We start from the raw sequence: 27,455 nt of genomic DNA, 5'->3' as shown, positions 1-27,455 counted from the left end.
TTCACCCTTAAAACTCAGGAGGGCATTTATTCTTGTAAGGTTGTAGCAATGACTGTATTCAATCCCATTATTAATCCCATTACCTGTCTAAATAAATAAGACAACCTAATAGAAGCCTACAGAGGAAAAGGAATACAATAAGAAAATACAGTCTTCATTTTACTAAATCCATTCTTACCTTGTGTGGGGTAGAGGAATAGGCAAAGAAATGCAAAGGAAAGGATCAAAAGTGTTGCTCTGTTTCTGACAATGAGGACACGTCAAAGAAGATCTTCAAAACAAAAAGGTAAGATGCTTGACATTAAAATCACCCAGAACGATGTCAGGTAAACAAAATAAGTAGGAACATCTGATTTGCTCATACCTGTATTGGGCTTGAAAGAGTTCTTGTACAAAAGTGCTACAGACAGGAAAAGATGGTCCCTCAGGCATCATATCAGTCTCTGACGGTGGCTAAAAAAAAAAAGAAAATACAATTTCACAGACTAGAAAGACCAATTCTTGGTTGAAGATGAAGCTAGAGAATCACAAATGACCTTGACTTCCTTTACAAGCTATGCATCAAGTGCAGATACTTCAGTGACGGGCACCTGCTAAAGGAGCCAGAACACAGCAGGTAGGATGTGGGTCGCGTGGACTCATCCCCTCACACAGACTCTGCCAGTGATTGTCTCTGCACGGCACTCAGCCGGGCAGCTCCCCTTCCCCAGGATGCTCCAGTTTCCCTCCAATTCTCAAAGCCCCCATCCCAATCTCCTCTAAGAAGTAATCCCCAACCACTTTAAAAGTACTAATACTGGCCGGGCGCAGTGGCTCATGCCTGTAATCCCAACACTTTGAGAGGCCGGGGTGGGTGGATCACTTGAGGTCGGGAGTTCAAGACCAGCCTGACCAACATGGAGAAACCCCATCTCTACTAAAAATACAAAATTAGCCAGCTGTGGTGGCGCATGCTTGTAATCCCAGCTACTCCGGAGGCTGAGGCAGGAGAATCACTTGAACCCAGTTAGCAGAGGTTGTGGTGAGCCGAGACTGTGCCATTGCACTCCAGCCTGGGCAACAAAAGCGAAAGTCCATCTCAAAAAAAAAAAAAAAAGTACTAATGCTTCCCATGCCTAAATTCCCTAGTACCTATTAACTGTGCTGTGTATGTTGGTGCCTAATCACACTCTACTTCATGTTGTATTTAACTTTTCATGTCCCTCCGCCTAACAACTAGTTACTGAGCACCTGCTACCACATGCAGAGAGCACTGTACAGAACATTAGGATACAAAGATAATAAGACCCAGTGCCTGACCTTGCGGATGTCTCAATTTGGTGGGAGAGTCAGCCACACGCATATAGTCATATGACAGAATAGAGTGTTCAGGCACAAAAGGACCTTGAATCAGAATAATTTAACAACTTACCAAACTTAGAAATTTAAAATTTGAAGTACAGAGCAGAATTACCAAAAACTTTAAAAGCTGCCCAAGGGAAGCAACTCTTTAGTCTAAATTTTTTCCATTATATGTCATTTTATCCATATTTGTAAGACTACATGTATAAAATTAAGAATTAATCACTATGTTTCTCAATAAGACATTCTGGGGCTTCTATGGTCAAATCCAATCCCAACAGCAGAGAAAATCCATACATTTCCTTTATGATTGTGTATTCATTCCAGTGAACTACAGAGTATGTGTCTTACTAGAATAGAAAACAAACATATTCTGCTTTAAAAACAGTTTAGTGAAATGGAATCACTTTTTTTAATCTGAAGCTCATCATACATGCAAATGTTTCCCCTCTCATTAGACTATAAATTCCTTGAGGACAACAGCTCTTGTATCTTACACTGCCAGCACAGTAGTAAACAAAAGGAAATGTCCTTTAAGTAGCCACTGAATCTTATACTCACCCAGAGCTTAGTCAATTTCACTGTATTAACGCAATGCAACAAGTCCTCAGTAGAAGAATCTACATGCTCTCATGGCTAGCTGACGGCCCTAGGGGAGCATGCGTCCTTACCTTCAGAGGAGGCTGGCCGCTCTGCTTCACTGAATGGTTGAGGTCTTCATGAACTCGGTCCAAAAGCCACAGCAGAAACTCCTGGGCATCATGCTGGGAATTTCCCCGGTACTGCAGTGCATTCTTTGACACAATAGTCTATGCAGGTAAATAAATCAGCATGAACAGCTGTGAGTTCCTGGCTTTAAAGAAAAACTATTTATTCATAATCCCAAAAGGGATGCAAGATCTCAAGGGTGTTAGAGAGTACTTCCCAGAAGGAGTGCAAAGTAAAAACAGATGCCAGTGTAAAAACCTCACCCCTAGAAACATGTGCCAGAACCCTTAATACACTTAATCCAGCAATCCTACTTTTAGGAGTATATCTAAAGAAATCATCAGAACAGCCTGTCAAGACTTCTAAGAAAATATTAATCAGGGTTTATAAAAGCAAATAATTGGTAATAACTTGGACATCTTAAAAAAGAGAATTGGTTAAGAGTAGGAGGAGATGAAACAGTAAAGACAAATTATGATACAACTACATGACATCCTTAAGAAATACTATATTAAGTGAAAAAAGGTTATAAATAAATAGTGTGAAATGTGAATGTATTCTTGTAAAAATCGTTTGTGGGAGGTGTAGACATATTCATACAAAGAAAAAGTTCTAAAATAACACATACCTACATATTAAGTATTGTCTCTGGGTGATAGAATAACAGGTGCTTTTTTTCCTTCTCACTTTTCGTATTTTCTACAATGAACACGTTACATAACAAAGCAGTTAAAAGTTCTGTTTCAAACTTTACAAGATTGATTTACATTGCTTTTGCTAAAATGCTAAACTTTTATTATGTAAGATACATAACAGCTTCAAGATTCATCACTCATCAACAAAGATTTAATAAGTGTCTAAGATACTAAGAGCCTAGTGAGGGGGAAAGGGAGAAAGTCCACACTTACAGTGTAGCTAATGGGATGATGGTGGTGATGGATGCCAAGTTTCTCATAGTCAGAGAGGGAAGTTACAGATAAGCAAGGAGGGAAGGCAATGAATCAGCTGAAGTCGGTATAAACTCCTATTTAGCTTAATATAGAGATGAACAGATAAATAATTACAGATATTTATATAAACTTGGGTTAATATCCATGTATCTGTACACTGAAAGGCAAAGAAGTAGTGACACCCCAGTAACAACATGCACATCCAGTGCCCATATCTTAGTTTCTAACACCATTTTCCAATATAAAACTAGGGCTCCTTGGAGAAATGGCTGATTCGAGGACATTGGGACAGGGGACATGTCAAAGGGACACAGGAACCAATCTAAAAGAACTCCCAACAGCCAAAGCTGGAACAATCTGATCAACAGAATAAACAATATTGGGTTATAACCCAAAGTATAAAAAAGTATAAATTGATATAATTAAATGACTGAATGAATAAATGATGGAGAAGAGACAAATCTTCCTTACAGAGGAATTCCAAATAATTTACATCAATAATCCCCCCTCCAGGAGGTAGAGCTTACCACTCCTACACCTTCAGTGTGGCTTGTGATAGTGACTTACTTCCAAAGACAGGAGAATGGAAAGAGGAGTAGAAAGTAACTTATAGTTACTAACACAGTAACTAACACTGCTTCAGAGAGCTGGGCAAGGTTGACATCATCAGTGGTAAGTCACGTTGCTAGCATGTGCACTTGATATGTGATGAAAATAACCGTTTACCTCTGGCCTTCCTCCCAAAAACCCATGGCCTCAGTCTAATCATAAGGAAAACATCAGACAAAACCCAAACTGAGGGACATTCTGCCAAAAAAAAAAAAAAAAATGTGACTGGTGCTTCTCAAAACTATCAAGGTCATCAAGGATAAGGAAAGTCTGAGACACAATCACAGACCAGAAGAGACTAAGATGTGACGACTAAATGTAATGTGTTATCCCATGGGAGCCTGAAACAGAAAAAAGGCACAAGAGAATAACTGAGGAAACCTGAATAAAGTATCAAATTTAATCAACAGTAATGTACCAATGTTAGCTTCTTAGTTATAACAAATGCACTACAGTGACATAGGATATTAACAGAAGGGAAACTGAGTATGGGCTTTGCGGAAACTCTATGCCACCTTTGCCACTTTTCTGTAAATCTAAAACTATCCTAAAAGTTTATTTAAATATGAATATATATATTTACAAACTTTCTATAAATATAAATATGGCAGTTGTGTATAAGTGTATCACAGGAAAAGAATAGAGGCTAATTAAGAAGTAGGAGGACGGTGGTGTTAACTAATGGACAAGAAACCCTTCCAGGAGATGTCATTTGAGCTGGGCCTTGAAGATAAAGAGGCAGGGATTCAAGACTGAGGAAGCAACATGCACAAACACACAAAGGTACAATATGACACCTTCAAGGAAGACAAACAAGGTAGAAATAGGCCTGAAATTCCAGGTCTATTAGACAGAATGGGAGAAGATCAAACAGTAAACAGATTAGGCAGAGTAGGAGGAGATGAAACAGTAAAGTCAGAGGCCAGCTCAGGAAAGATTTTAAACGCCACTCAAACACGGCACAGGGAGCCGTAAATGAACTGGTAAATTAAGATCATGGGCTCTGGAGCATACGGCCTGAGTTCAGATCCCTGTTGCCCCACTTCCTATTTGTGAGGCCTGGGTCTACTCTCCTCCAAAGTAAAATGGATAATAATGGCTCGGTGTGATGAATAGATTTTGAGAATGCATGCCAAACATTTCATTTGTAAATGAGATACAACCAGCACTCAGATTTTAGCCGTATTATGTATGGGAGTAAAGAGAAATCAGGGGGCCAGGTGCAGTGGCTCACACCTGTAATCCCAGCACTTTGGGAGGCCAAGGTGGGTGGATCACGAGGTCAGGAGATCAAGACCATCCTGGCTAACGTGGTGAAACCCCGTCTCTACTAAAAATACAAAAAATTAGCCAGGCATGGTGGTGGGCACCTGTAGTCCTAGTGACTTGGGAGGCTGAGGCAGGAGAATGGCGTGAACACAGGAGGCAGAGCTTGCAGTGAGCCAAGATCGTGCCACTGCACTCCAGCCTGGACGACAGTGAGACTCCGTATGAAAAAATAAATAAATAAAAATAAAAAAGAGAGAAAGCAGGGGAGGTAACTGCACAATGGGAGAGCAGTTAGGAAACAAACTAAAGAGGCAAGAAATAACGACAGTCTAAGCTAAAGCAGTGAGGACAGAATGGGAAGGCAGATTTGGGAGAGATTTAGGAACTTGAGTAGTAGAATCAATAGGATTTGTGACCTAATGAACGTGGAGAGGGAGGAAGGAGGCATTAATGTCATTCAGGTGTCTTACCTAGATGAGCAACTGGTAGTATCCTGCATCAAGACAGAAAATAAAAAAGGAGGAAGTCCAGGAAAGAGTTCCCAGAATGAGTCCCCCCTTTCAAATCCATTGTAGCTAAAGTTCTACGGAAGCTCTGAATGGAAGTTATCTGATAAACAACTGAAAAATACGGATCTGTGGGCTCACTGCAGGAGTCTGTGCTAAGGACGAAAATTTGGAATTCAACAGATGGGTGGTGGTAGAAACCTCAACTAAGACTGAGAGTGCCCAGACATCATCTATGAGAGATCGATCCAGAGGACAGAATGCAGAGGTAACCTATATTTAGGTGGGGGGGCTCAAAGAAGCCCAAGAAAAAAACCATCAAAGATGTAGTGAGAAAATCAGGAGAATGGTGTCCAAGAGTCACATGAAGAGAGTTTCATGAAGAAAAGGGTGATCAACAGTGTGAAATGTTGAAGAATGATAAAGGAGGCCAGAGAACTAAAAACTGTCTACTATGTTCCAATTAAGACAACGATAACAGAGGTGAAAAAGAAGGAACAGATTTGCAATTTGCATCACAATCTGATGATCAGTTTGATGTGAATCAACAAGAAAATATTCATTTATAGATCTTGAGATTCAGATTCGGGAGGAAAAAAACAAAGGGATATCACAGAGAATATGGAGGTGTCACTGACACAACTTACTGAACAAAATGAGCAAGGGAGAAGGATCCTGATAACAACAAAGTTTCAAATACCTGGAAGGGACCACTGGATGCCATCTCAGAAACAGGTACACAAGGAGGAACAGGCATGATGGGAAGTCTTCACCACAGTACAAAACCTCCCCACTAAATCACCAAATCCAAGTGTTTTTTTTCTCAGTCTTCACGTCTATCTCCCTTTAGCATTTCATATATATATAAACGGCCTGGGCATGGTGGCTCACGCCTGCAATCCCAGCACTTTGGGGGGCTGAGACAGGTGGATCACCTGAGCTCAAGAGTTCAAAACCAGCCTGACCAACATGGTGAAACTCATCTATACTAACACAAAATTAGTTGGGCGTGGTGGCACATGCCTGTAATCTCAGCTACTTGGGAGGCTGAGGCAGGAGAAATGCTTGAACGAGGGAGGCAGAGGTTGCAGTGAGCTGAGAACGCGCCATTGCACTCCAGCTTGGGTGAGAAGAGTGAGACTCCATCTCAATAAAAAGAATAATAATTTTAAAAAAAATCTTATTCCATCTTGAAATGGTTTGGCTTGTGGCCTTATGTTCCCCTAATTTAGAAGAATCAAAACCAAAGGCATTAGTATATATAATGGAAGAATGTGAGCTACAGAAGAGAAGATTTCCTAATTTTATTTATTTTTTTTTTATTATACTTTAGGTTTTAGGGTACATGTGCACAATGTGCAGGTTTGTTACATATGTATCCATGTGCCATGTTGATTTCCTGCACCCATTAACTCGTCATTTAGCATTAGGTATATCTCCTAATGCTGTCCCTCCCCCCTCGCCCCACCCCACAACAGTCCCCGGAGTGTGATGTTCCCCTTCCTGTGTCCATGAGTTCTCATTGTTCAATTCTCACCTATGAGTGAGAACATGCGGTGTTTGGTTTTTTGTCCTTGCGATAGTTTACTGAGAATGATGTTTTCCAGTTTCATCCATGTCCCTACAAAGGACACGAACTCATCATTTTTTATGGCTGCATAGTATTCCATGGTGTATATGATTTCCTAATTTTAAAAAAATGAATAGCCGGGTGTGGTGGCTCACACCTGTAATCCCAGCACTTTGGGAGGCTGAGGTGGGCGGATCACCTGAGGTCGGGAGTTCAAGACCAGCCTGACCAACATGGAGAAATCCCATCTCTACTAAAAATACAAAATTAGCCGGGAGTGGTGGTGCATGTCTGTAATCCCAGCTACTCAGGAGGCTGAGGCAGAAGAATCACTTGAACCCAGGAGGAGGAGGTTGCAGTGAGCCGAGATCACGCCATTGCACTCCAGGTTGTGCAACAAGAGTGAAACTCCATCTCAAAAAAAAAAAAAAAAAAAGAATTGATAAAAAACATCATTAGCACTAATGAAACCTTGGTTGACTCGGGATGGAAGACAAACATGTAGGTGTCACTATACTGACAGATCGAAAGAGGAAAGGAGATGACACCAAGGTCTCCCATTTCTGACTTAGGTAGATAATGAAACCAGGAACAGAGGAAGAGATTAGGGGACCACAGTTTTGAACAAGCTGCATTTGAGGTATCAACATGATCCCAAATGAGGTTAAATCTGGTGCTCAGGAAAGAGATCTGAGCTGGAAATTTGAATCAGAGCAGCACAAGCCTATCACATGAGACAGAACCCAGGGAACATCTGGTGAGAAGAGGAAGCAGCCGGGACAGAATCTTGAACACTGGAAAAGGTCACAGAAAAGTTGCCCGTGAAGAAGCAAAGAGGTGGCAGCCAGGAGAGAGAGAGTGGCATCATACAAGTGAGGACAGACAAACCTCCACGGAGGTGGAAGCAACAATGAAAACCACCGCAGAAAAGGCAAGTCAGACAGGCTTTGAGACAGATCCTCTGGAATAGCAAATTAAGAGTTTGCTTGCTCATGTAATCTCAATGAAGCAGAATATTTATCAGAGAGGGTTAAAAGAAACAAGGCAAGGGATTGAATGACTGCCAGAGATCATTCTTCATCACCAAGGAGCTCAGTTATAAAAGGATGGAGGAAAGATGCTGTGACCATCTGGAGGGGACCTTCAGGAGCAGAGGGACCCACAGGCTAAGCGAAGCAGCTAACAGAAAGGAGATATCTGAATAAAGATGATTCTTCAGGCTGGGTGCAGTGGCTCACACCTGTAATCCCAGCACTTTGGGAGGCTGAGGCGGGTGGATGACCTGAGGTCAGGAGTTCAAGATCAGCCTGGCCAACATAGCGAAATCCCATCTCTACTAAAAATACAGAAATTAGCCAGGCGTGGTGGTGGGCGCCTGTAATCCCAGCTACTCAGGAGACTGAGGCAGGACAGTTGCTTGAACCTGGGAGGTAGAGACTGAGTGAGCCGAGATCGCGTCACTGCACTCCAGCGTGGGCAACAGAGCAAGACCCTTACTCAAAAAAAAAAAAAAAAAAAAAAAAAAAAAAAAAAAGGTGATTCTTTGGTAAGGGGAAAAGGAGAGATTGATTTAAAAGAGGCTGCAGAGGAACTGGCCTTAAACAGAAGGTAGGCAGGAGAGATGGAAGAGAAGGAGGTAAAGATAGTCCTGGATGCAGATAAGCTAGAGACAGGAAGGCAGGGAACCTGGTTTTTTGAGTTTATTTTGTAAAGAAAGTAGAGGACAACTGCCAAGAAGAGCTCTTAGGTGTAACAGGGATAATGACAATCTCATGGCACAGAGTTGGGCCAAACTGTCAGAAGTACAGCAAGCTTCTGTTCTGAATCCTCTCTCTTAACTGACTCCCAATGGGGAAAAAAATAGAAAAAAAAAAAAAAAAAGTTTTCAACATAGACATTCCAAACAAATTAACTGAAATCAAACTCTTCATTATATTTCAAAGCAGATATTTTATACACAGCATCCATTCAGATTTCAGGGTGGAGACTACGTTCAATTATCAGGACTGCATTAAATTTATTTACGCTTCTGTCCACTCTCATTTCAACTCATCCACACTTAATCCACCAACTGCTGTGTTCTAACGCAGAGTGCCAAGGCTGCTCAACAACATGTTTGTTGGGCACGACCAAACAGGTAACAGAATGTCCACAATCCTCTTAACTAGGGCAAAAACCATTCTGGGTCAACCCCACCCTAAATCACTATATCACACCCGAAAGGAAATTTAAGGAAAAGAAAATCTCAATACACAAATACAAAAGGTCCTCTTTCTGCCTCTTTTTACCCCTCACAATGGTAACTTATTCCCACTGCAGATACCCAGGGGACTACTTATCTTACCTCTTCCCCAGACGAAACAAAACACAGAAGAATCTAATGGCCAATCCTTTAGTATGTATCACAGAAAAAAGAAAAACAGTAGGAGTAAAGAATCCTAAGCTCAAGCTCCGGCTCTGCCACAAACCAATAGTTATCAGAGGCAACTCACTGAACCTGTGCTTCGAATCCTGGTTCATCAAATGAGCAGATGAGACCCCTGCATCCCAAATCTTCACCCAAGCCCTTCCCCAAGAGTCCCAGCAAGTGATCTGGTTTACGTTTTTGGTCACATCTGATGCTGCTTTGATTTGCCTTTTACGATTTTTTTCATAATTAAACCTTAGTTTATTTGATGTCCTAAATTAATCTTTCTGTATGTTTGCAGTTTTGAAAAAGTTGATTATCAATGTCCTCTGTGAACAGAAGCATTGCTACAATCTGAGAAATTATTTAAGTATGTCATTTCTATAGAAAATAGAATGTGGGCCAGGTGTGTTGGCTTATGCCTGTAATCTCAGCACTTTGGGAGGCCAAGGCAGGAGGATGGCTTGAGCCCAGTTCAAGACCAACCTGGGCAACACATCGAGACCCCCGTCTCCATTTAAAATAAATAAAAAGAAAATAGAAAAGAAAAAATAGAACATGCACCTTCTTAAAATTAGTCTTACATATTTGTGTCTATTTTACAGAATTTGGGTATAGTGTTTCTGTTTGGAAAAAATATTAAACTGAGTCTCTTGGTCTCCTGGCTTAAATCCTATACATCCTACTATAAACAAGTTTGACCCCTGCTCCTATTTTCCCCTCAGTTGGGATGATCCTTAGCATATAGTTACTAAATAATAAAGTAAAAGGCAAAACACTTACCGGGTTTTCAAGTTTCACAAAATTTCTCCTTACCCTTCAAAAATAGAATGTTTTTATTTTTTTCCCTTAAAGAAAAAAAAAAAGTTGGAAACATGGGTCAGAAAAGAGCCATAAAATTAGACATGAGGGTCTTTCTTCCTGTAGAGCCCTAATAAAGAGGCCAAAGCATCCCAGGCTCCAGGGAAAAGATACTGACTGGTCCAAGACATCCTGCACCTAACCCCCAGGAAGGAGAAGAAAAAGCAATGGTCAGTCACTGGTGATTTCCACCCATGGGAAATGGATGTGGCAATACTGGTCTGACATGAATGATCGGGAGTTGGGCTCCTCTTTTGGGAAGAAGAGTAGCTTGCAAGACTCATCAAACCCAATCATTGCCCACTTTCTTTGATTCTATGCCAGAAGAAACACAAAATTTGTTTCCAGTGATCATGGACAAAAAAAAAAAAAACAGAAGAACTCAGGAGGACAATAGTATTTACATTTTTAGAAAAATAAATAGATGAAATGCAAACAGCTGGGTGGTATCTAAAAGTGAAATCTGGTTTATGGGCTGCTGCTGGAAATAAAATAATGAGCACTTGTCTTGAGAAAAGTTTCATCTTTTGAATTTTACTTTCAGGATGCCTACTAAGTTGATGAAGAATAATTAGCTAAAACATAAGGGATAAAATTTGTACAAATAGATGAACACTGTAAAAACAGATACGACTCACGAAAAACTGGTAATATAGTGTCCATGCAATAGTATGACATACTAGGACACAGAATAAATACGGCCTTCAGTGCCCTTCATCCATTCTTCCTCTTTATCTTCTCCTCTGAGGGGAGACGAGACAAATAAGACTGACAGGCCCCTAATATTTCCTGGCTGGGGCAACAGGCCCTTGAAAGGGACCCTAAGGCCTGTAGGCTTTCATATGTACTTCCCCTAGGGCTGGAATGCCCTCCACCACACCCTTCAAACCACTCTCCCTCCTCAGAAAGATAAGCAGGGGACCCTGGTGGGAGAGGAGAGAGAAATGAAGCACAGGGAAAGGGAGCTTCCATCCAGGATGGAAAGACAACCTGATGAGGACAGGAGCAAATGCCACACACATTCCTTGGACTCTGTTCACATTTGGCCACGGAGAAAAGCATGTTATTCCTGGTACAGGTTGAGTATCCCTTATCTAAAATGCTCAGAACCATAGGTATTTCAGAGTTCATATTTTTTTTGGATTTCTGATTATTTGTATTATACTTACCAGCTGAGTATCCCAAATTTGAAAATTCAAAATCCAAAATGCTCTAATGAGCATTTCTTTTGAGCATCATGTGAGTGCTCAGAAAGTTTCAAATTTTGGAGCATTTCAGATTTCAGATTGTCAGATTTAGGATGCTCAACCTGTACAGAGCTCCTGATCCTTCCAGGCACAAGGGCCAAGCATAGGATAACTCAAATATAGGTGTCCATCATATCCAAGTTCTCAGGATCCAAACTCAGGAACCAAACAGATTTGGATAGCAAAGAATACCTGCACTGCTATAAGATTAGTGTCAGATTTTAAGCAAATTCATATGTACCATAAAGACCTGGTGGCAAGGACGCATTGCTGAATAACGACTAGTAAAGTATGCATTCCTCACCTAAAAGAAAAGACTATAATAAAGGGGTTGAGTAATGGTTACTGCATTTCAAGAAATTATAACTGACTCATGAAACCACAAAACTAAGGGTTGAAGTATGGTCAAGAGCCAGGATAAAAGGGAGAAATAGTGAAAGGAATATCCTATAAGTGGATTCAGCCAGATGAACAAGGAGCAAAAGTTGTCCCAACAGATTATACAAGTAGCAAGAGAAGACCTCCAAGTAAGTATTTACACAATGGTAAAAACTTTCTGCTAGAAATGCAGTAGAAAAAGACTGGATTATGGGTACCAGGGTTCAAGTTCTCATTCTACTACTTCTGATTTTTTTCCTTTTTTTTTGTTGTTGTTGTTGTTGAGATGGAGTCTCTCTCTGTTGTTGTTGTTGTTGAGATGGAGTCTCTCTCTGTCTGCCCAGGCTGGAGTGCAGTAGTGCAATCTCAGCTCACTGCAACCTCCGCCTCCCGGATTCAAGCAATTCTCCTGCCTCAGCCTCCAAGTAGCTGGGACTACAGGTGCACGCCACCATGTCCTGCTAATTTTTGTATTTTTAGTAGAGATGGGGTTTCACCATGTTGGCCAGGCTGGTCTTGAACTCCTGACTTTAAGTAATCCTCCCATTTCAGCCTCTCAAAGTGCTGGGATTACAGGTGTCAGTCAATGTGCCCGAACTTTCTACCATTTTTTACTTAACGTGTTTCTCTGAGCCTCAGTCATCTTTTCTGCAAAACGGGAATGGTGATAGTAATGCTTTTCTAAAAGGATTACTGTAAGGCTTTAATGAGATCATAAAAGCATTTTGTAAAGTCTAAAACTCTGTATAGATGCTATTACGTTAGTTTTGAAAAATAGCATAAAAAAAGAAAAGAATCACCCTATGATATTACATAATCCTTAAAAATGCCAAAGAGAAAGAACATAAGAAAATATCTAAAGCATTAGTTCTCAATCCTGGCTGCACATCAGAATTACCTGGGGAAAGTTAAAAATAAAAACCATGTCCTGGCAGCAGCCCACTGCTAATTTTTTTTTTCAAGTGTGACTTATTTTTAATGACTATTTCTAATGTGAAGCCAAGTCTGAGAACGAACACAGCCACATTGGAAAAGCTCTGGAGTTTCACTTCCAAAAGCACCAAAACTTATGGGAGGCTCCTTTGTCAAAGTGCATTATATGACTTCTTACATTACATTTTATTAATATCTCCAGGACATACCATCTCACATGCATCACTGGACAGTGAACAGGAATAATGTCTTACTCAATATTACTTCCCCAATACCTAGCAAATACAATGCTTGGTGCAAAGGGTAACAATAACAGTTAACACTTATTGAGTGCTTATACTGTATCAGGCATTACGCTTATTGCTTATAGATGTTATTTTCTATAAAATTCACCCTTAATGGTTGAGTATAGTGGCTCATGCCTGTAATCCCAGCTATTCTAGAGGCTGAGGCAGGAGGATGGCTTGAACCCAGGAGGCGGAGGTTGCAGTCAACTGAGATCACACCACTGCACTCCACCCGGGGTGACACTGCAAGGCTCTGTCTCAAGAAAATAATAAAATAAAATAAATAAATTCACCCTTACAAAATTCCCTATGCTGTATTCTTATTTATAGATGAAAAAACTTAGCCTCAGAGAAACAAAGTAACTTTTCAAAGTTATCACTCTTCTTTTTTTCTTTTCTTTTTTTTTTTTTTTTTGAGACAGTCTCGCTTTGTCCCCCAGGCTGGAGTGCAGTGGCACAATCTCAGCTCATTACAACCTCCGCCTTCCGAATTCAAGCAATTCTCCTGCCTCAGCCTCCCAAGTAGCTGGGATTACAGGCACATATCACCATGCCCAGCTAATTTTTGTATTTTTTGTAGAGACAGGTTTCACCATGTTGGCCAGGCTGGTCTCAAACTCCTGACCTCAAGTGAGCCACCTGCCTCAGCCTCCCACTGTGCTGGGATTATAGGCATGAGCCACCATGCCCAGCCAGTTACCACTATTCTTCAACCTCAGCTGATTAAAAAAGGCTTAAAATATTTTTGCCCATAATCTTTCTTCAACAAAGTACCTTGAAATGATTTGTCCCCATATACGACTCAGCATCATACAGGGCTCAGGTTCTTCATTCTAAATGTCAATTCTCAATTAGACATAAAGCACGACTGAACTGCAGCTGCACCAACCCTGAGGCTTCAGGGAATTTATCTGCTTTTAAATAAATCCTTGTTAAGCAGTTTTTGTTTTGTTGCAATTTGTATTTCTTCCTATGACTGAAATACGGCCCAGAAACAAAAATGCCATTTATCTAATTGGCATGTTATTTGAGAAATAAGGAGGAATGCAGATGATGTAGAAAGATCAAGTTGCAGCATGTGAAGAACTATGTCCTGCCCTAGTGTCCCAGGATGCTAGAGAAAGCAAACACACCAGAGACAAAGATCTGGCTTTAGGGAACTCCATCCGTCTCTCATCAGTAATGTAAAGGGGGTGTTCTTCACCTTAAATGCTCAAGCTGCTCTTCTGGTGGAGATTAATTCCACCAACAGTCCATCCTTCCCCGCACAACTTAAGTGGCCAAGACTTGCTGACTCCAAGTTTAGAGTCAGCTCAGGTCACCAAAATGTATTTAACTACCCAATCAACTAACTCAAGTAAGTCAAAAGTACCTTCTTTTTGGACTCTTTCTCATTTTTCCAACACAATCTACAATTCAAAAGTATAGTAAAACAAATCCTTTTTTTGAGGAGGAAGGGGGGAAATTTTGACTTACAATCAACACAAAAAAGCAAACGTCCAGTCCCAATGCAACTTGGTCATCATACAGGAAGAATGATAATCTGAAAGAGTTAAAAGTTAAAACTGAAAAGCCATCTAAATATCTAATAAATTATTATATATTCCTATCATGACACATTACAAATGGTTGAGGGTTTAAAAAGCATCAAGTTGTACACTTTAAATATACACAATTTTTATATGTCAATGATATCTCAGGCTGTTTACAAACAAGAGACAGACCTATGGAGCTTTAAACCAAAGTTTTCCATTTATAGTAACTCTAAACCCTAAGCCCAAACCAACCTCTGGATCTTAACCACTGGGGAAAGAGACAGCAGCCAGCATCAAAGAAAAATTAGAGAGAGAAAAAGAATGTATCCCTACAGCTACATCCAGCGGCCTTTTCAGGCCATCCTGGCTTGGCAGGTGGTGGGAGATGAATGCTTAACCCGAGGAAGAGAAAAAAAGAATGGCAGTGGCAGCTTTCTGAGCAAGTAAAAGAAGGTAGAGGAGGACTATACAGACTTACGAACTCAGCAAAATGGCCCTGCCCACAGGGCAAGAGCCAATCAATGTTCTTCACTGAGTGGCGCTCCTCTCCAAAGTGGAAGTAAAGTGACCTATACATCCCAGGAGGCAGAATAAGGTGGGAAAGGCAAGGACTTGAGGAAAAATGAGATAAGGCCTTGAACTACCCCAAGCCAAAGATGCATATATTTCTTCTATAAACCCACACAGATTATATATACACACACAAGAGGCAAAATCCTCTTGATTTTGAATATATTGACATTTTATTATAACAGACCTAAAATGTTTTTGACTGAACAGCCGATTTTATAAGGGGATCCAAAATATTCTGGAAATAACCTTGTGTTGTCTCATTATTCTGCTATTGCATTTTTATAACTGCAACATCACTTAGTAGTAACTAAGGGAGATTATTCATAAGCAGATCCAGTAAGTTTCACTATAAATTATGCATTCACATCGCCATAAACCCAGAGTACTCCCAGTAAATTTTAACTGCCTGAGATGCTTGCAAGTCACAGACCTGCTGTGGCACTCTACACAGCCAACCCTACGGATACTTGACAGGCAAGCCAGGCTGACTCTTAGGCCTCCAATCAATCACAGCCTCCGCCCATTCTTTCAATCCTGGACACAAGAATCAGATCTCCTAAAAACCAATACAGACACCTCCAGCTCATCCTGGCTCCAGTCTTCTCCTAGCAAAGTACAATTCAGAACCTTCCCAGCCTAGGCCTGGCCTGGCCCAGCCCAATCTTTACCAATTCTACTCGGTTCAGGCCTTGGTCATCTGCCTCTCTTATGTGGATGCTAAATGGATGAGTGTGTGAATATACAGACAGCAAACAAAGAGAAGAGTGTGAAATCAAAATAGGGCAATTCCCTAGTATCAAAATGTTACTATCATATAGTAACTTCAAAGAATAGATCAAGCTGTTCTCCCTCACTACTAACCAAAGAAATGCAAATTCAAACAATGAAATGCTATTTTCTACTTAGCAACTTAAAGATTTCTTTTTTAATTACAACAGTGGGGTACTACACATTCTTAACAATGCTAGTGGTAAAATCCTTCTGTAAATAAGGTAATAATATGACTTAAGAGCCTTTGAAATAGGTAACTACTGAAAGGAATTTCCTCGTTTTATATAGCCTCAAGAAATGATCAAAAGTGAAAGACTTATGTACAAAATACATTCATTACAACCAGAAGCCATCTACATGTCAAAAATAGGTTATAGTACCTTCATATAATGATCTGAAAAGTTTTTATGATGAAAATTACTCATAAGACAATATGAAATAAAGATCACATGATGAAAATCTGGATATATGGTTTGATATCAATTATGTTATACACACACAGGGGAGGGGAAGGCAAATAAGTCAATTTTATTATTTCAACGTGCATATATTTTCCATGTTTTCTACAAAAATTTAGACACTACTCTCACAGAAATAGATGTTATCTACTATCAAATTTTAGCAAAAGAACCCAGACACAAAAGAATATATACTTATTGCAAACCAAAACCACAATGAGATACCACTTCATGTCTACTCAAATGGCTATAATGAAAAAGACAGACATTAACAAGTGTTGATGAGGATATGGAAAAACTGGAACCCTCACACAGTGCTCGTGGGAATAAAATGGTGTAGCAACATTGGAAAAGTGCCTGAGAGCTCCTCAAACAATTAAACACAGTTACCATATGACCCAGCAATTCCATCTCTAAAATATACCCAAGAGGAACAAAAACATATCTCCACATAAAAATCTGTATGTGAATGTTCACAGCAGCATTATTTATAACAGCCAAAGTAGAAACAACTCAAACGTCCATCAGCAGATGAAAAACAAAATGTGAAATATTCATATAATAGAATATTTTGCTGCTATAAAAAGGAATGTAGTACGATATATACTACAACATGATTAACCTTAAAAATATCGTGCTAAGTGAAGAAGCCAGATACAAAAGGCCACATATATGATTCCTTTAATCTGAAATGTCCAGACTAGATAGAGACACAATGTAGCTTAGCGTTCATGTAGGGCTGGAATATTCCAGGGAAACAGGGAGTGACTGCTAATGAGTATGGGGTTTTTTGGGGGGATAATTAAAAATGTTCTAAAAATGATTGTGATAATGTTTGCACAACTCCAAGAATATAACCGAACTGTACACTAAATGGATGAATTAAATCGTAGGTTAACTGTATCTCAATAAAGCTGTTTTTAAAACAATATATACTTATTTCACTCATAATAAAGTCCAACAACAGACAAAACTAATCGATGGTGTTAGAAGACAGTCTATGTTTAATCAATGGTGTTAGAAGATGGTCTAATGGATGGTGTTAGACGACAGTCCAACATTCCAGAAAGGGTACCTTCTGGAGTGTTAGAGATGTCCTATTTCTTGATCTGGGTGACAAATTATCACTTTAGGATAATACATCAAGCTGTACACTAACGACATATATATTCTTCTGTATGTATGCTATACTTCGTTCAAAAAGTTGACATCAGGCTGGGCGCGGCAGCTCACACCTGTAATCCTCGGACTCTGGGAGGCCAAGGTGGACGGATCACCTGAGGTAAGGAGTTCGAGACTAGCCTGGCCAACATGGTGAAACCCTGTCTCTATTAAAAATACAAAAATTAGCCAGGCATGGTGGTGCACACCTGTAATTCCAGCTACTCATGAGGCTGATGCAGGAGATCACTTGAACCTGGGAGGTGGAGGTTGCAGTGAGCCGAGATCATGCCACTGCACACCAGCCTGGACAACAGAAGAAGGCTGCATCTCAAAAAAATAAATAAATAAATAAAAAATAAAAAAGTTGACACTAAAAAGGAAAAACACTAAAGTTTCTTAATTTAGTTAGACGCTCAGACTCTAACTCAGTTTAGTTAGTCTTATTTAGAGCCGATTCTATTTATCTAGTTACTTAACTAAAAAGCAGATTAGAAACTGCAAAACAGTCAGGCATGGTGTCTCATGCCTATAATCCCAGCACTTTGGGAGTCCAAGGCAGAAAGATCGCTTGTGGCCAAGAGTTTGAGACCAGCCCAGGCAACAAAGAGAGACCTGGTTTCTATCAAAAATTTAAAAATTAGCCAGGCATAGTGGCGCACACCTGTGGTCCTGGCTACCGGAGAGATAAGGTGAAAAGATCACTTGAGCCTGGGAGATAAAGGCTACAGTGAGCCATGATCACACCACTGCACTCCAGCCTGGGAGACAGAGTGAGATTCTGTCTCAAAAAAAAGAAGAAAAGTACAAGAGGAAGTAGGAGGTACAGGATCCCAGAAATAGGATAAAGCAAGAGAAAAGTAGCATGAAGATGGTAGGGAGCAATGAAAGGAAATATCATAGCAGAAATAAGAATTCAAACAATACAGCAATCCAGAACCACTCAACAGGGCCTATGTAGTCCCACTAGCCCCAAAAGAAACCTCCATATTACCTAAAAGGAGATCAAGCAATGATGTTCATTAACAACCCTAAATCACCAAGGAACAACTGAGTGTGTATGTCTAGGATTCTCACCCCGGCAACGAGTACAAAATAATATGATCAAGCCATCTAATCAAAAGAAAAGGTTAAAATTGTAAGGATCTGATGTTCAAATAAGTAGTTACCTCAGAAGTCACTTACGTAAAAGACTCATTCCCCAAAATGCCAGGCACATGGATTATCATTGTGTTATTCAACGATGATACAATGGCACAGAATGTATCATACTGAGAAGTGAGTGTCCTCTCCGGGACATACTCCTCAGTGAGTCATCCAGCACTAGAACACTGGAGATATAAATAAATACCACCTCTTCAAAAACAGTCTGCAATTCAAGTGGTCATAACCTAGAGCATCATGGCCAGGCATGGTGGCTCATGCCTGTAATCCCAGCACGAGGCTGAGGCGGGTGGATCACCGGAGGTCAGGAGTTCAAGACCAGCCTAGCCAACATGGTGAAACCCCGTCTCTGCTAAAAATACAAAAATTCGCCAGGTGTGGTGGCGGGTGCCTGTAATCCCAGCTACTTGGGAGGCTGAGGCAGGAGAATTGCTTGAACCTGGGAGGTGGAGGTTGCAATGAGCCAAGATCATGCCACTGCACTCCAGCCTGGGTGACAGAGCGAGACTGTCTCACAAAAATAAAAAAATTTAAAAAAACCCTAGAGCATCTACGCATCAAAGGTAAGCTATAAAACAATCAGACTTGCAAAGCTAGACCCAGCGAAAGTGTAGAGGTGGAGCGTACTTCTTGTCAGCACTTGACTATGGTGATATTTTGCAAGATCCTTTCTACACCTCTGTCCTACCAGCATCCCTTTCTTATATCCCAGACCTGCTGTCACAGGCTGGGTTGGTTGGTGTGTTGGTTGGTTGTTCTTGCTAAAATATTTTCACCACTCAGGTGTAAAGGAGCCAATCGTTGTTAAACACCACGATCTATGAGGCTGGTATTACTATGTGGCAATGAAAAGGAAAATATGGAAACTGAGGCTCAGTGACCTGCCCAAGATCTCAGCTGCACTAGGAGTCTCACTACATTCAAAACTCATAGGCTCACAGATTTTCAAAAGGAAAAGAGTAGCCTCTGACCCTGGATGCCCTCCTCCTCCCCCAGCTCTACCCTCTGAAGCTTGACAGAATCCGGGAAGGGGTGGGGGAAGCTACAACAGCTTAACCAGCTGCCTGACATCACAATAGAGCCTGAAGGGTAACTAACCCCTTCCTCCAGCTGGATATAAAATAAAAAGCAGCCAATACTCCTTTCTTTCCCATCTGAAGGGAAATGAAGCTACTCTTTCTTCCTGTCACTATTAAAATTGTGAAATCATTAACTAGTAGATATTTTCCATAAGCTGTTGATTTTAAAGGAGTTTGTCCTTTTCCTTAGCTACCCTAGTTTATTATAACTTCCATGACACAAAGACTCTAAAATGAGGAAGATTTACCAAGTTGTCACTGTACTGTTAAAAAGGAACTCTTATTTTTAGAAGATTAAAGAACTTTCGGGCCGGGCGCGGTGGCTCACGCTTGTAATCCCAGCACTTTGGGAGGCCGAGGCGGGCGGATCACGAGGTCAGGAGATCGAGACCACGGTGAAACCCCGTCTCTACTAAAAATAAAAAAAAATTAGCTGGGCGTGGTGGCGGGCGCCTGTAGTCCCAGCTACTCAGAGAGGCTGAGGCAGGAGAATGGCGTGAACCCGGGAGGCGGAGCTTGCAGTGAGCCGAGATTGCGCCACTGCACTCCAGCCTGGGCGACAGAGCGAGACTCCGTCTCAAAAAAAAAAAAAGAACTTTCCAACTTAATGTATTTGTGTAATTACTGGGAGCAACTCTGGTCAGGGAATAAGTTCTTACTATTATTCTTCTCCAGCTACAGAGAGCCATAACCTTCAAATAAAGAAAGCATTGAATTTCCTTCTCTAGAGTTTGGAAACAGCCTTTCTCTGCTCCCATCATTGCTCAAGATAAATAGAGAAGTTAATTCCCTGCTCATTCATTTGCTCATGAATATGCACACAAGGGTCACAACTAGTTACTATGGGGGTTAAAGGGAATCATAGCAGCCATACACAGTGCCTCATGCCTGTAATCTCAGCACTTTGGGAGGCCGAGACGAGAGGATCACTTGAGGCCAGGAATTCAAGACCAGCCTAGGCAATATACCAAGAATCTGTCTCTACAAGAAAAAAAAAAGTTTTAATTAGCTGAGAGTGGTGGCAGGCACCTGTCGTCCCAGCTACTGCAGAGGCTGAGGTGGAAGGATTGCTTGAGCCCAAGTTTGAGGCTGCAGTAAGCTATGATTGCACCACTGAACTCTAACCTGGGTACAGAGCAACCCTGTCTCTTTAAAAAAAAAAAAAGGCTGGGCGAAGTGGCTCACGCCTATAATCCCAGCACTTTGGGAGGCTGAGGCGGATGGATCACAAGATCAGGAGATGGAGACCATCCTGGCTAACATGGTGAAACCTCGTCTCTACTTAAAAAAAAAAAAAAAAAAAAAAATTAGCCAGGCATGGTGGCGGGCACCTGTAGTCCCAGCTACTTGGGAGGCTGAGGCAGGAGAATGGTGTGAACCCGGGAGGTGGGGCTTGCAGTGAACCAAGATCACACCACTGCACTCCAGCCTGGGCAAAAAAGTGAGACTGTCTCAAAAAAAAAAAAGAAAAAAGAAAGAAATAAAAAACGGACTCAGAGAAGTAAAGGTCTATACAGAAATACCTGTCTCCAACTATGAAACAGAAATTGTAACACATGCATCTACCTTACAACATTATAAGGAGCAAATAAAATAATCCACTGTGCAGGGCATGTGATAAGCACTCATACGATAGCGATACGAAAAAAGCAAGAGGAGAAAATTATCCATAGTGTGCTACCATTTATCTAAATAAGAGAGAACATGAATACACACCCATATATGAATACACACATATATTAATATATACCTACACATACTGCCTTATATTTAAACAATGAAAGAATAAATCATAAAATTTAAGGAGAAAGGCAATAGAGTGGAAGGACCAGAGACAGAGCTAGATTTCTGAATAGATCTTGTTTTGCAGATTTGACTTCAGCCATATATTGTATTTTTTAATATAATTATGATGCAACAAAATCAAATTTTAGGAACCAATCTATCAAAATCAAAAGCAAAAAAAGAAACAAATGGGCCAGTGTGGTGGCTCACTCCTGTAATTCCAGCACCTTGGGAGGCCAAGGCAGGAGGATTGCTTGAGCCCAGGAGTTTGAGACCAGCCTGGGCAACACAGTGAAACAGTGTCTCTACAAAAAATAAAAAACTAGCTGGGCATGGTGGTGAGCACCTGTGGTCCCAGCTACTCTGGGGACTGAGGATCACCGGAGCCTGGGAGGTAGGCTGCAGTGAGCTATGATCGCATCATTGAACTCCAGCCTGGGCGACAGAGCAATATTCTGTCTCAAAGAAAAAAAAAGAAAACCTCATTTTAAAAAAGATTAAAAAAGAAAACTGATTTTTTTTGAGATGGAGTCTCCCTCTGTTGCCCAGGCTGGAGTGTAGTGGCACGATCTCAGCTCACTGCAACCTCACTGCAACCTCTGCCGCCTGGGTTCAAGTGATTCTCCTGCCTCAGCCTCCCAAGTAGCTGGGATTACAGGCACCCACCTACCACTGCGCCTGGCTAATTTTTGTATTTTTTTTTTTTTTTTTTTTTTTTTTTTTTTTTTTTTTTTTTTTTTTTTTTTTTAGTAGAGACTTGGTTTCACCATCTTAGCCAAGCTGGTCTTGAACTCCTGACCTCGTGATCCACCCGCCTCGGCCTCCCAAAGTGCTGGGATTACAGGCGTGAGCCAACACGCCTGGCCGAAACAACTAATACTAACTATATATCCAGTGATGACAAAACCACATAGATGCTATGGACAAAAAAACTACCAAATAAGTCTTAAGCCATTTTCAAATACTAACACTGTTGGTGGTAGTACTGGGATTATTATTCTGAGACTTAGGAGCATACTGTGGGATAAGGCAAACGAGAATTTACACTGGTGTTACAAATAGGATTTTCAGCACGGGAGGAACAAGCCACAGATATAAGACCAAGGAGGGTCAATAAAACCCCGAAACCCTGTATTGGAATAATCAATGTGAATTCATGATTTAGCTTTAAAAGAAATCACCGCTTTCTTAGAAACCATGTGCATCCCTCATGCCTCAACTGTGGTCTCTCAGAACCACTGTACCAAAGGAACCTGATTCCAGTATCTGGAAATGACTGATTCCAGATCTGGTGCAAGAAATGATAAGCCTGGAACATCTTAACATCTTTGCACTCTCGTTTGACATCCCAGGCTACTAGTACAGTGTCAAAAGGACTTGAGAATTGACTTGTCCCACTGGACAAAAATGGGACAATTTTGAGCATCAATAAGGTTAAAAACTATGACTGAATACATCAAATATGCTTAAACCCATGAGTTCATAAGGTTACAAAAATTCACTAAACACAATTGGAAATCAAGTAATTATTTTGAAAACTGGAAAATAAAGGAGGGGGAAAAATCAAGCTTTTATCTAGCCTTTCTTCTGCAAAATTTACTTCAGGGAAACCAAGTAACTGGACAAGAGTCTCTGTAGAAGTGTTTCAGCTAACAAGTAAAATAGGAATGTTAGAATTACAATTTCACCACTTTCAACCCTTAATAAATTAACGAGTCAGGGAACAATTACCAGTGATTCTTGGCACCACAAGAGATAGAACCAAACAGCGCAGGCTTTCTGATGGAAGTTTATAACACTACGCACAGAAAGTTTTGCCAAAAAGAGAAGGAGAAAAAAACCTCAAACTTGAGTCTCTAAACCTCTAGCTCTAACCACCAATTTACAGGAAATACATGGACAGAGGAACATCTTAATTGAAGCTACTGGAATATAATACAAAAAATCAAGACTATGAAGTTTCTGTTGCCAGTCCATGATGAGATTATAGAAATTGAGAGTAAGCATTTAGAAGTATTTACAAATTAAACCATAACTTTATGTCTTCTGAATTTAACAATTTTTTAATGGGGCTGGTCTTACATACGCCTTTTTTATGTCACTTTCTATTAATTGATTTGTATTGTATTTTACAAACAGCCCACAATAGATTGGAAATTTTAAAAATTAGTCCTAAACCACAAATAATTTGAAAAGCTCTGCTCTACTAAACAAACACGCATTCAACAAATAAACTGCCAGAGGAAAAACAAAATAAATGAGAGAGAGAGAATGTGAGTGACAACAGATGTTATCAATCCATTGAAATTTTGGAAACTTATTTGGATCCTTATATAAAGAGTAGGAAATATATATGCACAGTTGTACACATATATGTGTACATATATATGTATGTGAGAGACAGAAACAATATCAGAGAAATATGAACACTAATTAAGGAATATTAGTCTTCCTTAGGCAGATAAGGGCATTATGATTTTTCTAAAGCATCCTTATCTTTTAGAGATATATACTTAAATATCTATGGATGAAATACATTTGGAAGCTGCTTCAAAAGTTTGGGGAGAGTAAAGGCAAAGGTTATACAGATGAAATAAGATTGTCCACAAATTGGTAGTTGTTGAAGCTGGGTGACAGGGAAATGCACGTTCATCGTACTGATCTCCCCTCTTAGTTATATATAGTTGAAATGTTCACAAAGAAAGGTTTTCTGACCACTTGGCTATTATTACTACTATTTAAACATAACTAAGAAAGAAGTGTACAAGTACTTTAACATGGTTCCATGTAAAATGTTATCTGCTTTCGAATGAGGAAGCCATAACATCCAACTACAGGGGTTAGGGGAACTTTAATGTAAGAGTAATTTCTAAAACTAGTAAAGTGGGGGTGTACTCTGGACCCAGGAAGGAGAAAACAGAAAAAGCACTACAGGTGGGAGGGTATAGGGCACAAACAATAGCCAGCAAAGTAGTCAGGGGACTGTGAAGTAATAATGCTAACAGATTTCTCTATACCAGGCACCGTATTAGGCACTTTACATACATTTCTCACCTATTCCTGGTTATCAATCCTATGAAGAATGCATCACTTGCCTCAGGTCTCAGAATCTGAACCAAAGTCTCTAATGCTACAGCTCTTTCCCTGTGTTCCTCTGCCTTTCCTGGACAGGGGGGAAGACAAGGTTTCATCATGAGAAAGCTTAAATACCAAGCTAAGAAATTTACATGGTACTTTCTGTATAAAAAAACAATGGCAATTTTTGAAAAGAAAAATAATGTAATTTCAAGTAAACTTTAATAAGATTCATCTGGCAGCAACCAAAACTATCAATTAGGCCAGGCATGGTGGCTCACGCCCATAATCCCAGCATTTTGGGAGGCCAAGATGGGAGTATCACTTGAGACCAGGAGTTCGAGTCCAGCCTGGTCAACAAAGTGACACCCCATCTCTAATATTTTTTAATAAATAAAATTTTAAAAAAGAAAAACTACCAATTAGAAAGGACAGAGTTTAGCAATAGCGGAGGGGCTAGAAGGCTACTGCAATTGTGTGACTGAGACATAATGAGGGCCGGAACTACAGGAGTTGGAATTATGTGCAAAGACAAATGCTTTCTCTCAAAGTAATCCCCTCTCCCTGCTGAAAGACTCCCCTAGGGAGTCTTCCACCACCAACTCTAGACACACTACAGTTTGTCAGCCCAGAAATTACATGATATCCTAGGTTTCCAGAATGACACGTAAACATAAAATCCTAGGTGTGGTCTGACAGGAACAGCACTATCACCCATCACCCCAGATCAAGATACTTCTTTGAAGGTGGCATAAAAACCTTAAACATTTTTGGCAGATGCATCAGCGTAAGTCACGAGCTAGTAACACACCCAGGTCCTTTCACATAGGTGCTATGGGGTAGTTAGTTCATTTTTGGATCCAAATGCAAGATGCAGGATTCTATTCCATTTTAGCTGTTAATTTTAATTAAAGATCTTAACGGACCTGCATTCTCTAACTTGGAGTATATGCTATACCCATCAAGACATTTACAAATTCAGCTGGGCGCTGTGGCTCACGCTTGTAATCCCAGCACTTTAGAAGGCCAAGGTGGGAGGATCACTCAAGGCCAAGAATTTGAGACCAGTCTGGGCAACGTACCCCATCTCACAAAAAAATACAAAAATTACCCAGGCATGGTAGTGTGCACCTCCAGTTCTAGCTACTCAGGAGGCTGAGGCAAGAGGATCTCAAGCCCTGCAATTCAAGGTTGCAGTGAGCTATGATCATGCCAGTGCACTCCAGGCTGGGCAACAGAGCAAGACTGTCTAAAAATAATAACAATTTAAAGTTGTATTTTATTTTAGTTTTGTAGACACAGAATCTTGTTATGCTGCCCTGGCTGGTCTTGAACTCCTGGGCTCAAGCAATCCTCCACCCTCAGCCTCCCAAAGTGCTGGGATTACTGTCCTAAGCCACCATGCCCAGCCAAATTTTTGTAGAAGACATTTACAAATTCAATTAATATACCTAGGTTAGGTCCTCATCCAACTCACTGGCAAAAATGTTGTTGGGGACAGGATCAAACACAGAAACCTGTTGCGTCACTAGAGTACTAGAGGACCGAAATGAGCAAGCAATAAAATGAGTGTAGCAATGAATGGGAGGGCATTTGATGCTAAAGAACTCTAATGAACCATAAAAGGCACATGGAACCTGCCATCATCAGCTTGCTTTTCTCTCTGGGCTTGTGTACGTGAATTCACTTTGTAAATGATATGGCCCTACACAAATAAGTGGCATTTCCATCACTGTGATTATTATTGTTTCTTAAATCTCCTGACAATCAGATGGCTCTCTACCTTGCTCTTCAAGATTAAAAGAATACCAAGAATTAAAGCCAAAACATGTACTGAGCTAGTGATGGGTTTACAAAGAAGGGTTCCTTCCAGTAGAAGCAGATACCAACAAAGGCATTTCCTGACCAGTCCTATGAAATCTTCTAAAGCGTGAACTGTTTATTTGTGGACACATTGTTTGCTACCATCCGAACCCAACAGCTGGAGGGAAGAAGCAACAGATGTTCAGTGACTGGCCAATTGCTCTAGGAACTGCCACAGTCCATGGCTTAAAACAATGATTTCTAAATAGAGAAAGATTACAGTCAAATGGAAGACAAGATATCTCGATGTGCTCCACTGCAAAAATGTTGTTTGTTAAACATAAAAGGTCATTTGAGGAACAGCCAATGAACAATTAATTAGCAGAGCAAACAATAATATTTTTGAAGGAAGAAGCAACAGAGGACACAACTTTAAATTACTGAATTTTGAATGATTTCTTTTCCCCTACTAAATATAAAAGGTTTTTTTTTTTGTGGAAACTATGAGGTCATTGTTTTCCAGAGTCTTTACTATAGGAAACAGCTGTGGGGACTACACAAACAGAGAACACTGCCCTATTTAGTAGCCCCTCATTGTGACAAGTGTATAGATGGGGACAGGAAAAATCCATCAAGCCACGCACAAATAAAACAAAACTAGCAGTCAAACTAAAAACTTTAAGTCACACAAAGGAAGATGTAAAACAACTAACTCAGGAAAAACATCTATATGATTACAACTGTATCTTGATTTAAGAGATAGTTCCATGTTTAGACTAGATCAGTTCCTTTCTACATGGCTCACCAAAAACTTAAATGATTCACATTGCACAGTACCTGAAAATGGTAACATTTTAATAAATATAGCTTTTAATAAAAGTTTTCTTGGGATTCTTATGTTCAAATACTATATGACCCAACCAAAATGAAACTTATCCACCCACCTCCAGAATGGCCTTCCATTTTATTTTTCCAATCGTCAAGA

At 40.3% G+C, this 27,455-nt stretch overlaps 1 protein-coding gene across 1 annotated transcript in view; it reads right to left on the bottom strand.

Annotated features, from left to right (window-relative positions):
- USP31 (ubiquitin specific peptidase 31) overlaps window positions 1-27,455 on the bottom strand; it is a 90,950-nt gene that overhangs the window by 44,444 nt on the left and 19,051 nt on the right. Inside the window, exons 2-4 of the mRNA XM_030799796.1 lie at window positions 2,013-2,150; window positions 365-453; window positions 179-271 (exon numbers count right to left, since the gene is read on the bottom strand). Coding sequence (XP_030655656.1) covers window positions 179-271; window positions 365-453; window positions 2,013-2,150 — 320 coding nt within the window. The remainder of the gene's footprint in view (window positions 1-178; window positions 272-364; window positions 454-2,012; window positions 2,151-27,455) is intronic.

This window comes from Nomascus leucogenys, chromosome 2 (assembly GCF_006542625.1).
Source record: "Nomascus leucogenys isolate Asia chromosome 2, Asia_NLE_v1, whole genome shotgun sequence".
Classification (NCBI taxonomy): Eukaryota; Metazoa; Chordata; class Mammalia; order Primates; family Hylobatidae; genus Nomascus; species Nomascus leucogenys.
Note: the sequence above shows the minus strand (reverse complement) of the source record. Positions and strands in the feature narration are given on the sequence as shown.